Here is a 16,481-nt window from a genome sequence, read left to right as displayed (position 1 = left end):
TGGGACTTTCTGGTTGGGCTATTGCCCTTCGCTAAAAAATTCAGTGCTTATATTCCCTTGTTGACTTTGCTATGACAAGAGAGGCTTTTGATGCGGCGGCAAAGGGATTGCTGATCAGATTAAAGCTCTCTTCAAGCAAGGATGGAAGGTGGATAGGGTTATAACTGATGTGGATGGTTTGGATGTTTTATGGGATAGTGCTAATTTTTTGAGGTGGCCTTGGGCTACCTTTGTGTACCGACTGGAACTTGAACAGTTATTGACAAATCTTTTTTGTGTATAAAGTAGGACTATGACTTTAGGGGCCGTAAAATTTAAGGCACAAATGGCTATGGAACATAAACGTTGTTTTGTAAATTTTCTTTAACTCTTTCTCTTTTCTATCGTATAAAAAAAATGTACTAAATTTAAAATGTTAGAGTGCATTATTACTATTAGTTACTATTAGTAAGGAGTAATTTTAACTTACTTTGAGAGGAAAGTAGAAAACATAGGTGAGAGTAGGGGTGTCAAAAGTTGCCCCATTAGTAGCCCAACCTTTGATTGATTCGACTGATTACTAAATGTGTTAGGATGGAGCACAAATTAATTAATAATCGGGCATTCTAGGTGCAAAGCAGTGGCCTGACAATCACCCAACTGTATACTGTGACCGATCGTTTACAACCCTATTATCCCGTTAAAGCCCGTTATAGCCCGATTATGGCCCATCTAAAAATAGCATTTTTAAAGGTTGATGATCGATAAAATAAAATGCTTCCATGCCTTGGTCCATGAGACTCGATTAACCAAAATAGACGAAAATTATGCAAAACCTTAAATTGACGGAGATCGATTAGGCCTAACCCAAACTAATCGGCCCAACCAATTGACATCCCTCTTTGGAAGGACTGAAAATCAAGGATAGGCTTCTTACCAACACTCACCTCCACCTCCCCGCCCCCCACATCCCCACCCCCCCAAAAAAAAAAAAAAAAAATTCTAGTATGGGTTAGATTAGTATTTAATAGGGGCAGGATTCCTATTCGTCAGTTTTAGGAACCCTTTCCCACATGATAGGGGCTTCTGTCTTGGACAATAATTGTAACATCGCGGAAAATTTCTCCACCCAATATAGTGGTCCGCCCTAAACCGGTTCATCCAAAGAACCGGTCCTTCTCCGTGCTTTACAGTGACTATACTTAATGATAGTATAAGACCTCTCATAGAAACCCAGTAGAAAAAAACCTAAGGCTTCGTTCGCTTCTTCTTCTTCTCTTCTGCCGGGCTACCAAGTCTCACCCGAGGCAAAGATCTGGGCTCCAAATCTGCTTTCTCTCTCTCTTCTCCGGAGTCTCTATATTACGACGGCGCCCTCAAATCATCTTCTGGTAACGATTGCAATTCTGTCTCCTCTAACTGTGTCTTCATTCAGATAGTGTTTAGGGTTTTTGATTTTCGTTCTGTGCTTCATCACTCTCAAATTGAAGAAAATCTCGTCAAGGAATTCGTTATAGAGAAGGTCTGCTTCTGTTATTACTATATGCATATTTTTTGTCATTATAATTTTTCTCAATTTGTTGTATTTGGGAATCGTTAGTGGTTACGGTTCTGAAGTTTTTGTCATCTGGTAGATATGATTGGTTTAAGTGCGTGTGGTTAGGAGATTGCGTCTCCAGCTTGAACAAATTTTGGAGTTGTTAGAGTGAACAGTCGGATTCCGTGAGACTGAGAACTGTTATTCACTAGGAGATAGGAAACACTTAGAGAAAAGAATTCTTTACCCATCTTTTCTCGCTTTTTTCGGCCTCTTTGTCTTGGATTACGAGATTGGTTCTTTCTATGGCTCAGAAGCTTAATTTCTTATGCTACTTATAAATTCGGGAAGAGAACAGGGAAAATAAGCTAAAAGCAGATTTTCTTTTCATATGACGCTGTGGATAACCAAATCTTGAAAAAGATTTGAAGTTGAATTTTCTCTTACAGATATCCAGATTTTTTTATTGAATGGGAATTGGATATACCCATACACAGCTCCTGAACAGTTTAAGCCACTGGGTCACACAGTCACACACTATTATTTTATCATTAGTTTTCTAGTGTAGCATATAAAGCTTAATATCTGTTATCTCTTAATTGAGTTGTCAGTGTTTGCTAGCCGTTCTCTTTGTGAGTTAATGTAACACAACTTTGTCCTTCTGAATTAGGTTGTTCTAGACTTGTTGTATTGGGGTAGAAAAGAGGTGACTGATAGCCATGTCGACTTTTGCCAAACCGGAGAATGCCCTGAAGCGTGCCGAAGGTCAGTAATTAACAATTGTTTTCAAAGTATTGTTTGGTTTTGAAAATCTGTGGTGTGATTGTGATTCATTTGGTTGTGGATTATCTCTACTGATATTTTCTGTTGTTTCCCGTCTTCTGTTTTGCATCCTTATGTTCCACTTTTTTTCTTTTCTGGTTCCATTTATTTGCACATAAAAAGAGTGGAGAACTAATTGGTTTCTATAGAAATGGCACTTCAGAGGAAAATAAACCTCGTGTGGGACAAAATGGTAGAGGCTCTTTTGATTCTTATTTTCCATAAAGGACCGTTACCCATTGTTGGTACAAAAGGAAAATAAGCCATTTGTTCTATTGTCCCCTTGGGTAATAGGATGAGAACTTGGTGAAGCACCTAATTTGTTAGTAATCCCACTGAAGATTTGTTCGGATAGAACCTCTTAAAGCAGAAAATTTGTCTAAGTTGAGTAATCCCTGCATCGCATGTCACTGAGCTAAGCCATATCCAAATAGTTTGGAATATTCATCATACACTATTTGGATGCTCCAAGGCTCCAACAATAATCTCTGCCTGCTGTGCAGCTCATTTATGCCATGTCTGAACTACTTGGGGCTGGAAATAGTGGGTCGACCTCGGCCCAACGGTATTGTTGCTCCATTGCAACCTAGTGATTGTGGGTTCGAGTCAGGATACAGCTTCTCCATGAAATGGGGCTAAGGTTGCATACATTATGACCCTCCCCAGACCCTCCGCAGACTCTCCAGTGGCAAGAGCCTCGTGCACTGGGCACACCCTTGAACTACTTTGGGCTTGAAATACCAGTATCACATTGATTGGGCTTGGGAAGTCTAAAATTAAAGCCCCATTTGGTATATGGGTTGTCGGCTAAGTAATCTTGGGTTTTTATTTATTTAGTTATCCTAATGGACTAGTTCTCTAAGCCCAAGTGTGAGGGAATTGAGTACTATATGGAATCTAGGTGTCCAATAGCTCTTAGAAGTTCATATATTCTGTTTTATTTAGACTTTAAGAATAGGAATTTTGGAAACCCTAAAATATGAAACTTAGGTGTTAGTTAACCTATAAATATGGAGTCTTATCAACAATGTAATGTAGTAATCTCTATGGTTCCTGGCCATTATTCGCTTTAGCACACTACAACACCATGTGGTTGAGTGCGCTGAGTTAGTGGATTTGAGATCTCACCCCGACTCACTCTCTATGGACGAACTGCGTTTGAATATTGAATCTCGAACAGAAAAGAAATGAGAAGAGAAGAAAATGATTTTTTTCCCTTGTGTTCGGTTAGGATGGAAAAGAAAACAAAACAGAAAAATTTGCTGATGCATAGGTTTCTCAATGCGGCCATCTGCAATAGCTCATGCTAGTTAGAGAAATTTTTGTTGGTAAACTATTGAAGAGAGGATAGAGGGGTATGTTGAGATTGGTGGTTCCGAATAAGTTTGGCGGGTGGGTTTCACTAATTGTGAAGTGGTTTTTGTGGGTTTCTTAGAAAAAATGAGAAAATCTTGATCCAGTGTGACCATGGTGGTGGAAGGAGGTGGTGATGCATGCTTAAAGGGTGGTGTCGGGTTGTCAACAGAACGGGGACATGTGATACTCTCCCTCTTCCTTGCCAGCACCAGAAGGGAGCTGGCATTACCAGCTTCCGGCAGCAGGAGATACTCTCCCGCCCCTCTCTTCTCCCTCTGTTTCTTTCACTCCCTCCTGAACCTCTCTGTTACTCTATCTTCCTCCTCTAATCTCTCTTCCCAGCACTATCTCTCCTACATTTGCTTCACTCCACACTGAGCTTCCGCAACTCCTCACAATCTTCCATCACATCCACATGCAGCTCACAGCCCCCTTTATGATCTCTGCCCCCTGACACAGAGTTCACTTGCAGCCCCTTAACTTTTGAATCATAAACCAGTTTTCTCTTGTCCTCCTGGAGGTGCTAGAAAAAAAGTGCAATCTTGAAAAAAAAAAAATTCAAATTTAAATTGCAGAATCTTCCTCCAGAGTGCGAGTTATCCAATGCCCAGAAAATATGTAGAGACAAGAAAGTTGTTCAGAATCTATACGCTATTCGTTTCTTTTCCATCCAAATAAACACAACCTTAGGTTTTTGGTGCATTGGATTCTCACCAATGTTTGCGTTACTGAAGCCGGCATTATCACTTTTGCTTCATCTTCTGATTCTCAACAATGTTTGTGTTTTGGATTGATTACAAAAACATTAACAAACTCAGCCTTATCCCAACTTAAGGGGTTGGCTACATGGATACATACAAAGACCAAGAAAAGTGAAAGTAAAAGGAAAACGACACAACACCAGCAAGTCAGAAAAAAACTCTGCTAAGTGGGGTCGGCAACATTTCTCCTTGCTCTCCAATAGGCTCTATCTGAGGTCATACTAGGAAAAAGACCTATGCTATGTATATCTTTCCTCACTGCTTCTCCTATGGTCATTTCGACGATTGTATGATAGCAAATTGGTGGTGCTTTGTTGGAGCTTCTTGTAGGTAAAATCTCAGGGTCACGGCTTGGAAGGGTTGTGTTCTCACAACTGCTGTTTGTTACTGTCCCCATTTCTGTTCGAATGTTATTTCATCTATCAACAGGGCAGATCGAGATCCCATCCATACTCTGTTTTCTTTTTTCTGTTATACCCTTAATCCCTTATTTGTGACCCAGTTTCAGCCCACCCTTTCTTATCATATATCCTTCAATTCACCCATGTTTCATCCCATATCTCTTCTGCTATTTCCTGTTAACTTATTCTGCTTAACAACATTCTTGGGAATCACTCTCGCTCCTCTCCCAAGATCTTTCTTTTTCTATTCCTTTTTGCTCCTCTTTAGTAGTCCGAGCCACTTTATCCTGTTAAAAATAAAGGGATTCACATTCACCTGAATCCAAACCAAGCTAGTCCATTGAGGACGCATCTTATGTTTGGCCATTCCTTGGATCTCAATCACTTGTTGGTCCTAACACAAGGGTGACTTAACCAAAGTTTCAGCGTTATCTGACCTTTGTTGTTGTGTCATTAAAAATATCCCTAATCAGTCATGTGCTAGCTCTGGCTCTATTTCTCTAATTCCATAACTTAGGGTGAGGGTTTGTGGCCCCTCCATCAGTTACTGTGGGTGGAACTGTGTCAGCTCAGTAATAGAAATCGATTTTTTATCCAAGCAAACAGTGACTATTCCAGATGGGACCCACACTACTGAAGTAAATTTTGTAGGGGGATTCTGCCATATAAATTCCAGAATCAAAGGACTTCTTTAGAAAGATTCATAGGAATCAAAGCAAGTCCAAGAACACTGTCCACCTTTGTTTTTTCCAGAATTTAATTTCAAAACTTGGAACAGCAGGAGTTATCAATTTTAACCCTTTGACAGATAAATTAATTTAGGATGTTCAGTTCCTTGCCTAATGGGAGAGAACGAATTGAAGAGAAACTTAAGCATAGACATGTAGATCTATGCGACGGTGACTCAGAAAAAAGGTAAACTAGAAGAAAATAGCAGTGGTATTATAGACTAAGAATGGACAGAAGAAGCTGGACCAGTTTGAAATAAAAAATCAACTCAATATTTATAACCAAAACCAGTGCTTTGAATTTTTTTACATTATTTATAGAGAGAAATCAAAGAATTTATAAGTAAACAACCAGAAAAAAGGGCGTACCTGGTGCATGAGGCTCCCGCATGTGCGAGGTCTGGGGAGTGAGAACTATGCAGCCTTACCCCTAGAATGTCAAGAGGTTGTTTCGACCGCTTGATCGCCAGCTCGCAATAGTTGTTTCTTACCGTTGGACCAAGCGCGCCCCTTGAAAAACCATGTCCTCTCTAATTAAATGACTAATCCAGTCTCTGAAGCCCTCCCTATTTACTGTCTGAATTCAGCTCACTAACAGGCCAATGGTGATGCAAATCAAAGCTTGAAGAAGAGGACAAACATGAGTCAGAAAATAATGTTCATGAAGCACTGTTCACATGAACGGTTACACGAATTACTGTTCACATGAACAGTAATAATGGCCATCTAAAGGAGCCCATAACTAAGCCCATCCCTAGAAACTCTAATAGTTGAGAAGAGAGATTTTTTTTGCAAAAGAGAAAAAAAAAAGATTCTAATAGCTCATAATGACACTATTGATAAAGTTCGCACTTGTTTGCTGGATAGGACTCCATGGATTGTTGCTTGGTGGCCGGCTAATGCTCTAATTATATGGAGGCACATATAGGGTCATGCTGGAGGGGTGCTATTGCATCACAATACCAATGGCACACCAATTAAATACTCAATGGAATCATGATCTACTTTTAACGAACTTGGATGCTATAATTGTTAAGGATGCTCGAGCTACTGAAAATCATTTGTTTCGTTATACTGCCCAGCATCATTAAGGAGAATGAACCTCCTAACTTAGTCTAGAATACCATCCAACTAAGCATTAATACCGGATTTGAATTGGCTCAGGATGTAATTTACTATCAGGTGGGCAGCTGTGTGCAGTTACAGATAACTTAAGTTACCTGTTCATTTGGTGCTATTCCTTTTTTGATCAAGAGGAAAATGAGGGGTTACAGGTCATGAGGAACTACATCAATCAGTTAGAGTTATCTGAATCTAAATTAAATTTTTATTCCTTGGTGATTAGCTAGCCTTTATCTACATCCTGGATAACTTAATGGAATAATCTAGCTTTAGCTTAGTGATGGAGAATAACTGAGGGGTTAACCTTAATAGTAATGTCTGAAATTTTGAGCAAAATCTGTCCCAATTGGTGAATATTTCTCTTTCCTGGATTAAAATATGGTAAAATTGACGAATTAGGGGAGTATCGTCATTCAGTAGTTTGCTTGTGTACTCTCAAAGCAGAACAATGATTTGTGTTGTACTAGTTTTGTTAAAATGTTATCTAAATAACCTTTCAGATTAGTCTGAAACCAGTTAAAACGATTGAGTTTTGGGAAACTAACCTCAGGAGAAGTTATGAAGATAGTTACATCACTTTGACTTATCAAATATAATGTTCACAATTCAAATTAAAATGAATTCTATTCAAATCCAACAATCTAGGGTCGAGAGTCGTACAAATTTTGCTGAGCTGATAGATGAACAGTAAACTGTTTATGATTGTGATGTTGTCCAAATGTTTTAATGATGATAAGCTCTAGTGAGTAAAAAAATAATATATTTTAGGATATTTATTCACAATAAACCTCCTGAACTTGATTGATATCTTATGTGCAGTCATTTTTTTATCTTAATTTTAGGAAAATGAATGAAAAATTGGTGGAATTAATCTCACTATGGCTCTCTTTCGCATGATTTCTATTTCTCTTTTTCTGGAAATAGGTTGAGAAAAACAGTTTTTGGTCCAAAATGAGAAATTGTTTGGTTGCTTGTTTAAAAAATAGCTTCTATAACTAGAAATTCATTTGGGTTCAACTTTGGGGAATAATTTCTGCAGCACATATTTTTCTCCTGAACCTTGTGATGGAGAAAGAATAAGAAATATAAAATTATAAACATAAAAAAATGCTTGCTGAAAGGATCTGCAGTGATGGAGAACAAAGAGATCAAGCAACCCAATCTGGACCTGGCGGAATGCGAATTTATGTGTGAGAGGAACCAATCGAATCAGTGTTGGGAAGATTATTTATTCTCCCTTGCAATGGAGGATGAGTTACAGAAAGATAGTTGCAGTTGATGTGCCCGAGTGTAGGAATATGATTTGTGGGGTCAATGGTGACTATTGAATTGATCTGCTTTGAAGAGAGACTATGAAACATAGTTGTCACGGCGTCTAGGCGACCCAAGACTCGATGATGACAGGGATGGAGGGGGCCTGGATGCAAGGTGACACCAACTAGGTGCCTGGATGCCTAGGCAATGCCTTGACAAGTATTTTACGAAAATCTGCTGATGGATCTACTATGTAGAAAATTCGGTGATGTATCTGTAGGGAGGGAGGGAGGGAGGGAGGGAGGGAGGCTGGCTGGCCGGCTGATGCGGATCCGGGGTTCCGAAACCCTACTTGGATCGCTTATGGGCCCAGAAGAATGAGCTCAAATTAAGGGTTTGAGTGGCAAATCCATAATATTCGAAGCAAAACAGCTCCTTAAGAGTAAGTAAATAGCAGCTCGGTTAGAATTTAAGCTTTAAAAGAATGGGCCATTCTGGAAATTAAAGAAGATTGGGTATAAACAGAACTAAAGTTCAGCCACAGGCAGGGTTTGTGTAATTAGAAGCAAACTGTCGTAGTAAATTGAGAAAACCTGCCTTCTTCTTCACGAAAAATAGAATACCAAGGCCGAAGAACATAGCCCTGAAATCGATCCGGCCCCCAAACCAAAGTTCCAAACCTCACAAAAATTTGGGAACAGGATTGCCTTCCCCAGCCACGTTGAATCCAATCAACCAATCTTCGAACGGAGTAGCTGAAACTTGAACTATGCTGCTGCAATTAAACCTGGCGCTAGTTGCGGAACTAGATATTGTTTCGAGTCGATTTCTCACAACAAGAGGAGTTCCAGGAAGCGATACTCTAGGGCTTGGGTTGCCTATAGTTTCAGTCCAAGCAGATAAAAAATAAAGGAGATCGATCCACTTGATTTGGTCTGCAACTATTGCCCAGAAACAGAGTATTTGAGGTACAGGGAAGATGACAGCATTAAATAACAAAGGATTAGAAAGAAGAAGAAGAGAAGAAGATCAAAGGAGGAGGAGCCATGTTTTCATCCAAACTATTATTCAATTCCAAAATTCAAAACTAAATCGTTGAGTACAATAACACTATTTAAATACTATAAAAATAAACCTACTTTCCTATTTTGAAATTGAAAAAACTTGCATCTAAATCTAAAATGGAAATAAAAATCTAACTCTAAAAATAGAAACAAGGCTTGACTCCAACTCAACTTCCTATCAAGTATTAACTAATAATAATAACAAAGAAACAAATAAATATAAGCCCTAAACGAAACCCGACATACAACTGCATCACTGGATGCTCAAAATCTGGTTGATTCCGTGTTTCTCTAGGTGGGAGAGAGAGTGGCTGCTCAAATTCTGGTAGATTCCATTGTTTCTCTAGGTGGGATCAGGTTTTTGGGTCTGTGTGTGGTGTTGTCCCTTTCAATCGTGAAGGATCAAAAGATGAGGAAGAAGAGGCCCTTCAATGTGATGCTTTTTTAACAATGTTGAAATGACAATATTACCCTTTTAATATGAGCCATTGTGACATGCAACATTAATTTGGACCACAAAATAGCAAGAAAAATTTTCAGTTCACGAACAGAGAGATCTTTACCCTTTTCTCAATTTTTTGTTTTTTCCTTTGATTTCTGGAAATAGAAATAATTTCCAAAAATTAAACCAAACACTTGGACAACTTGGAATAGGTCCCGGAAATAGAAATACAAATAAATCCGTGAGACCCTAAGAACATTTTCTGTGGAGATATTATTCAGGAACAGGAGTGTAATCCTCCCCCTCCCCCTGATCGGGCATGTGAAGATTTGATTGAAATTGTAGGAAATGACAGTGTCCATACCTGAAAACATTCCAATGCCTCAGGTACTAGGGGGTCTAAGATGCCTTAGTTGCATGAGTAGGAGTAGCATTGCTGTCTTTATCATCATTAAGTGATTTATTGCTTGATTACATTAAACTTTAGCCTTGTTTTATTTTTGATCTAGAACTCACTTATTCATAATTTCATATATGGTAACAGAATTAATCAATGTTGGACAAAAGCAAGCTGCCCTGCAAGCCCTACATGATCTGATCACTTCAAAAAGGTATCGAGCATGGCAAAAGACGCTTGAGCGGATAATGTTCAAATATGTGGAGCTCTGTGTGGACATGCGGAGGGGTAGGTTTGCCAAGGATGGTCTCATTCAGTACAGGATTGTATGCCAGCAAGTGAATGTTAATTCGTTAGAGGAGGTGATCAAGCACTTCATGCATCTATCCACTGAGAAAGCAGAGCAAGCTCGTAGTCAGGCACAGGCCTTAGAGGAAGCTCTTGATGTTGATGATCTAGAAGCAGATAAAAGGCCAGAAGACCTAATGCTAAGCTATGTCAGTGGAGAGAAAGGAAAGGACAGGTCTGATCGTGAACTTGTAACCCCTTGGTTCAAATTCTTATGGGAAACATACAGAACAGTTCTTGAAATTTTGCGTAACAACTCAAAGTTGGAATCACTCTATGCGGTGAGCTATCTTTTCTTAATAGTTTATTTGGTAATGTTGGTTTTTGTAGTTGTAACTTCGACTTTGTTCATAGTTCTTAGGCTTTCTGCATTAATGTTCTTTAGTTTGCACCATTTTTAGTTGGAATAAGGCCTAGTTATGTGAAATTCATGTTCTCGAATTTCAAGAAATGCTTTATGGAATTTATGTGTTGTTACATCTATCCATTGGTTGCTTGATTGTGAAGTTGCATTAGCTCCAAAACTCTCAAACAATAAAATAAGGGCAAAGGATAGGTAAGCTAGCAGGTTACCCAGGAATAAAATGTGCTAGCGTTTATTGACCGTTAGATTAGATGGATTAGATCTATGCCATTGATTAAGTATGATATGTATGTATACCCAACTTAAATCTCATATACTATTATGAAGATTTGTACAAAACACAAAACCCACTTTCTTTTTCCTCCTTTTCTTCTTTTTTCTTTCTTCTTCCTGCTTCCTCCGCCAATGAAGCAGTCTCGACCAAACCGCTATTCACCCCTCCCTTTCTCCATCGTTCTCACCCACGCTCCCTTGTCCCCAGCCCCCTTCTCATCGTTCTCACCCACGCTTCCTTGTCCTCAGCCCCCTTCTGTGAACCTCCAACATTGCACCACCTCCACCCGCCCACCGCCGCTCAACCCCTGCTATCACTCCCACCTCTCCCATGTTATTACGTTTCGCTCACGTAAGGCCTTCTCTAATTAAATGAGAAAATAAAAATTGAGAAGCCACTTTAGTGGTGGATTTTGTTTCAGACAGAGGATACTCAGGTTTTAGTTGAGGAAGAAACTGATACAGTAATTAGAATAAATATTACTGATACAATATTCAGGTTTTAGTTGAGGAAGAAACTGATACAGGTTCCAATTTGACAAAGTAAGTTACTAATCGTCATCCGTCGATATTTTTTCACATTTAATTAGCATAGATTGAACCGATGAATTTCAAATCGTTTTTTGGGGTTTAGGAGTTCATGGAGTACAAAAACTTCAATGAGTGTCTCACTTACATCGATGAGGGCATAATCAGGCACACGCCTATCGATGCATAATCAGGCACACACCTATCGATGGTCTCATGGGTTTCTCCCAGGTTTTCCATTTTTCCTTCTTCATTTCTATGATTTTTTTATTTTTTATTTTTATTTTTCTGTGATTTCTTGCTGGTTTTACATGAGCAATAGATCAATAGTTAAGAGAGTTATGAGTGAGAGAGAGACCAATCGATTGATCGCTTGAATTGAGCGCATCAGAGGAGTCAATCCAGAGATAATGGCTTTTGTGGTCGATTTGCTGCCCAAGGAGTATGGCTATGTCATTTTGGTGTTCGTTCTCTACGGTTTCTTCAATGTTTGGATGGCCGCCCAAGTCGGCAAAGCCCGGAAGAAGTATAAGGTGTTTTTTCCAGTCCAAGTCGGTGAAGTCCGGAAGAAGTAGATGTTTTATCCAGTCCTATATGCCTTGGAATCAGAGAACAAGGATGCCAATCTCTTCAACTGCGTTCAGAGAGGGCACCAGCATTCTCTGGAGATGATGCCGGTGTTCTTTGCATTGCTTCTGCTCGGAGGGCTTCAATACCTTGTGGTTGCGGCTGGGCTTGGCTTTGTTTACATTGTTGGTCGATACTTCTACTTCAATGGCTACGGATCTGGAGATCCCAAGAAACGTATGAGAGGGGGATTCTATGCCTTGTCGTTGCTTGGGCTTGTTGGTTGCACTATTTCATTGGGAGTTAATCTTCTGCGTCAATGAAATTTCTGGAGATCAGAGATTGGTTTTTAGGTTGGTTTTTTTCACTATATCTGGGAGATTGGAATGTTGAGAGTTGAACAGATTGAGAAACTGGTTCTTATTTGACTTTGTAATAATCTAAAGTTACAAACTTCATTAATATTTTACTTTCCAGAATTTTGAAAAAAATAAAATAAAATCAGAGGAGTCGATCATTCATCCATAGCAAGGAGGAAGAATGGTGGTAGGGTGAGAATGGTTGCAGGGGTGGGGTGGGAGGAGGTGGTGGTGTGGGGTTGCAGGTTCATAGAAGGGGGCTGGAGATAAGGGAGGTTGGGGTTGCAGTGCAGGGTGAAGATGGTGGGGAGAGGGATGGAGGGAGAACAGGGTGGGCCAAGACTTGTTGTAGGGGGTGGGGGATGGTTTACCGATGGAGGAAGAAAAGGAGTAAGAAGAAAATCGGTCTCTTTTTTGTATTTTGTACAAATCTCCATAATGGTATATGGGATTTAAGTTGGATATACATACATACTATATTTAATCAATGGCATAGATTTAATCTATCTAATCTAACAGTCAATACACTCTAGCACATTTTATTCTTGGGTAACTTGCTAGCATACCCATCCTTTTCTCATAAAGTAATTATGTTATGTTTTTTTGTTTTTTTGTTTGTGTTTTGTGTGTGTGTGTGTGTGTTTGGTATTGGTGAAGACTTTAATATCGATCTACCTTATGCATGAATTGGTAGCCATCGTTGTCCAGTCTCAGTACCTTTCCTATACTGCTCATCTTGTTCTATTCAATTGACATTTGCTCCTTGGTTTGCATCATTTATATTTTGAGCAGGTTCTGGATTTTGCGTTCAATCTTAACCTTCTAAAAAGGAACAGATCATAGCTGTCTTGCCTAGGTGATAGCTTGGCGTCCAGGTGCCCTGTCGGGTTGTTGGTCTTGCCTTGCTTCCAAGCCCCCCGCCAGTGCCCTAAGTCGCCTAGATTCCATGACAACTATGGAACAGATTACAAATGTGAATTTTTCTTAGAAAAGAGTGTGGTGTAGTTATCTAAATCTAGGCTACATTTGTATTTGTACTTGTCTATCAGGAATTGAAAGCTGACAAAAAATTGATGTCAAGATCGTGAGATGTCAAAGCCAGCAACCATAGTTGTCAAGGACGCCTTGGCGACGCCTTGGCGTCCAGGCGGTTTGCCTGGGGCCTAGGTGACATTCGCCTTATTGCACTGCATACTGCCTTGTGTTTTGGCACTTATTTATGCCAAATATCATTTAAGTAAATGCTTCATTTACTTAAGATATTATTCATAAATAAGCAAATACCCACTATTTGAATCCAATAAAAATAGTTTAAAAATCAAATTCCAAAAGAATAAAAAGTCAACACCCCAGTCCAAGAAGAAAAACTGGATTTTGGTTATAGGGGCGATTTTCAACTTTTAAATGCTGAAGTTTTTCTCAATTATGAAAATTTTATAAATTCTATCATGTTAAAACATTGCTAAAAACCAAAATTCCGGTAAAATAATTTTTTGTTTTGATATCCATAAAATTATTTTCATTCAGGCGATATTAACAGCATTCGCACACTTAAAAATAAGTTTGATCGGAGCATAACTTTGTCATTACAACTTAGATTTAAGTAATCTTAGACTTGTTGGAAAGCTGGTTTTATATTATAACTAATACAAAAAGTCTCATGTAAAAATAATATCATTTGACCAGTCAAACTTGTTATAGAACCAGAGCATTTCTCTAAATTTTGATTTTTTATAACTTAATATGACTTAATGTTAATTTTTTATAATTTAATATGGCTAAATGTTGATTTTTAATGACTTGATCTTGCTTAATGTTGATTGTTTTATGATACAAGGTATATATAGCTTACTAAATAATGTTAGAAAATAGGAAAATAAAAAATAACAATTGGTTGCCTTGTTCGCCTCAAGGCGTGCACCTTCTCTCCTAAGCGCTTAGACAACCCTCAACCGCCTTGGTTTGCCTTGGCGCCGTGACAACTATGCCAACAACCATTGGTGGTGATTTCTTGTGTAGCTCATTAGCTACATCTATCCTTAAAGCTGGCTTTGTATATGTTTGCTTGTGGAAATCTTGCTCCACGCTTCCAACTTATTTATTAGTGATTTCTTATAATGTTACTGATTTCAGTTGTCTTAGACATCATGCTTCTGTCATATTTATTACCAAGTTGGTTTTCTTTTCCTTCTTTTTGGAATAATATCTGTATTCATTGTGTGTTTCACCACAAATTGTAGTGTGTTACTAGTATTGGCTGTAGCATTACTGATAAACTTATGTGGCATATGGGGGAACATGTCTGATAGACTGGACTGAACTGTAATATTAGGCATTAATTATGTTGCAGAAGAGTGATTGTTTAACCTCAACGTATGTTGTCTAGATGACAGCACATCGGGCTTTCCAATTCTGTAAACAATACAAACGGACAACAGAGTTTCGCAGGCTATGTGAAATCATCAGGAATCATCTGGCAAATCTTAACAAATATAGAGACCAGAGGGATCGGCCTGATTTGTCGTCTCCAGAAAGCTTGCAGCTCTATCTTGATACAAGGTTTGAGCAGCTCAAGATTGCTACTGAACTTGAACTCTGGCAGGTCGCTGCATCTCTTTTTATTAGTCTTTTGTCTCCCCCTATCCTTCCATGTGCACACAAGCGCATGTGTTGGGTAGTGTCCAATGTATTTACTGTAGTCCTGCACATTTTTGTTTCTCATTGCTGCTGCTTTGTTGTCTTCAGGAAGCTTTTCGTTCAGTTGAAGATATTCATGGACTTATGTGCATGGTTAAGAAGACCCCTAAGCCATCCTTGATGGTCATATATTATGCAAAGCTGACGGAAATATTTTGGGTTTCTGAGAGCCATCTTTACCATGCTTATGCATGGTTGAAACTTTTCACACTTCAGAAAAGTTATAATAAGAACTTAACCCAGAAAGATTTGCAATTGATAGCATCATCTGTTGTTTTGGCTGCACTCTCTGTGACCCCTTATGATCACACCCATGGTGCATCTCATCTGGAGCTTGAAAATGAGAAGGAACGCAATCTTAGGATGGCTAGCCTTATAGGTTTTAATTTAGATCCTAAACGCGAGAGCAGAGAAATGGTAATGTGATTATTTCTGTTTAATTTATTTGTTTTGAGCTGGTATTGTAGTCTAATATTGTTATTCTAACTCCTTTCTTTTCCCCAGCTTGCGAGGACGTCACTTCTCTCAGATCTGGTAAGATTGGGAATATATGGTTCACTTTTCACTATTTCCCGTATTGATTTTACCTATACCCCCCCCCCCCCCCCCAAAAAAAAAATGGTGATGGATCTACCATATTCCTTTATTCTTAGATTGATCTAATTCAGATCATATTATTATTAGATGTACTTTGTCTGTATGGAATCTCTTGAAGACTTCTAATGGCTTTTAGTTTTAGATGATTCATTTTTTTTGGTAGAATTAGAGGAGCCATTTCACTGTATCATTCATAAGTGGCCACCTCACCATTAGGGATTTGCTCATATACTGATGAAAACTTGGACGTTCTCGATGCCTCTGGTTGCTTATGTAGTAATTTTAATTCTTTCTGTCAATTTGGTGAATAATTTTTGTCCTTCATTAAACATGAACCATAAGGTTCTCCCAATATTGAGGAGATAATTCATTAAATTATTGGGCCTTGTAAAATTTTCCATGCTTTATAAGATTGAGATCCAGTTAGCATTTTATAATTGTTTGTTTCTGCTGTTATTTTTTTTTTCTCTCTGTTTTGATAATGTGATGAATGATATATATTATTCTTTATAATATGTTAAATTGCCTATTAATTTCAGGTCTCCAAAGGTGTAATGACCTGTGTGTCTCAGGAAGTGAAAGATCTTTACCATCTTTTAGAGCATGATTTTTTTCCTTTAGATCTTGCTTCAAAAGTGCAACCTCTGTTGACAAAGATCTCCAAGCTTGGGGGTAAGCTTGCTTCAGCTTCTGCTGTTCCCGAAGTGCAACTTTCACAGTATGTTCCTGCCCTGGAAAAGCTTGCTACCTTGAGATTGCTACAACAGGTGCTTGTCATTTTCAGTTCTCTGTTCCATACTTTATTTTAATTAGTAAGTTCAGTTATTTCTATTCCCTATATTAGTTTTATTTTTTGGGTGTTTTGGGATGACACTTGACAGTCTG

The 16,481-nt window shown here is 38.7% G+C and overlaps 2 protein-coding genes across 2 annotated transcripts in view; both read left to right on the top strand.

The window, feature by feature from the left end:
• The first annotated feature begins 1,206 nt into the window (after positions 1 to 1,206).
• LOC122071356 (eukaryotic translation initiation factor 3 subunit A-like) overlaps positions 1,207 to 16,481 on the top strand; it is a 24,053-nt gene continuing 8,778 nt past the window's right edge. Inside the window, exons 1-7 of the mRNA XM_042635695.1 lie at positions 1,207 to 1,370; positions 2,187 to 2,281; positions 10,011 to 10,492; positions 14,689 to 14,904; positions 15,048 to 15,416; positions 15,504 to 15,533; positions 16,136 to 16,400. Of these exons, the coding sequence (XP_042491629.1) occupies positions 2,236 to 2,281; positions 10,011 to 10,492; positions 14,689 to 14,904; positions 15,048 to 15,416; positions 15,504 to 15,533; positions 16,136 to 16,400 (1,408 nt within the window). The 5' untranslated portion in view covers positions 1,207 to 1,370; positions 2,187 to 2,235. The remainder of the gene's footprint in view (positions 1,371 to 2,186; positions 2,282 to 10,010; positions 10,493 to 14,688; positions 14,905 to 15,047; positions 15,417 to 15,503; positions 15,534 to 16,135; positions 16,401 to 16,481) is intronic.
• On the top strand, positions 10,515 to 12,345 carry LOC122071387 (microsomal glutathione S-transferase 3-like). The gene is made up of 2 exons (XM_042635729.1): positions 10,515 to 11,909; positions 11,952 to 12,345. The coding sequence occupies exons 1-2, from the start codon at positions 11,787 to 11,789 to the stop codon at positions 12,264 to 12,266; spliced, it is 438 nt and encodes a 145-aa protein (XP_042491663.1). The 5' UTR covers positions 10,515 to 11,786; the 3' UTR covers positions 12,267 to 12,345.

The sequence above is a fragment of the Macadamia integrifolia genome, unplaced genomic scaffold (genome assembly GCF_013358625.1).
Source record: "Macadamia integrifolia cultivar HAES 741 unplaced genomic scaffold, SCU_Mint_v3 scaffold_216A, whole genome shotgun sequence".
In the NCBI taxonomy this organism is placed as follows: domain Eukaryota; kingdom Viridiplantae; phylum Streptophyta; class Magnoliopsida; order Proteales; family Proteaceae; genus Macadamia; species Macadamia integrifolia.
The sequence above is the reverse complement of the archived record's forward strand: the minus strand, read 5'-3'. Positions and strand labels throughout refer to the sequence as shown.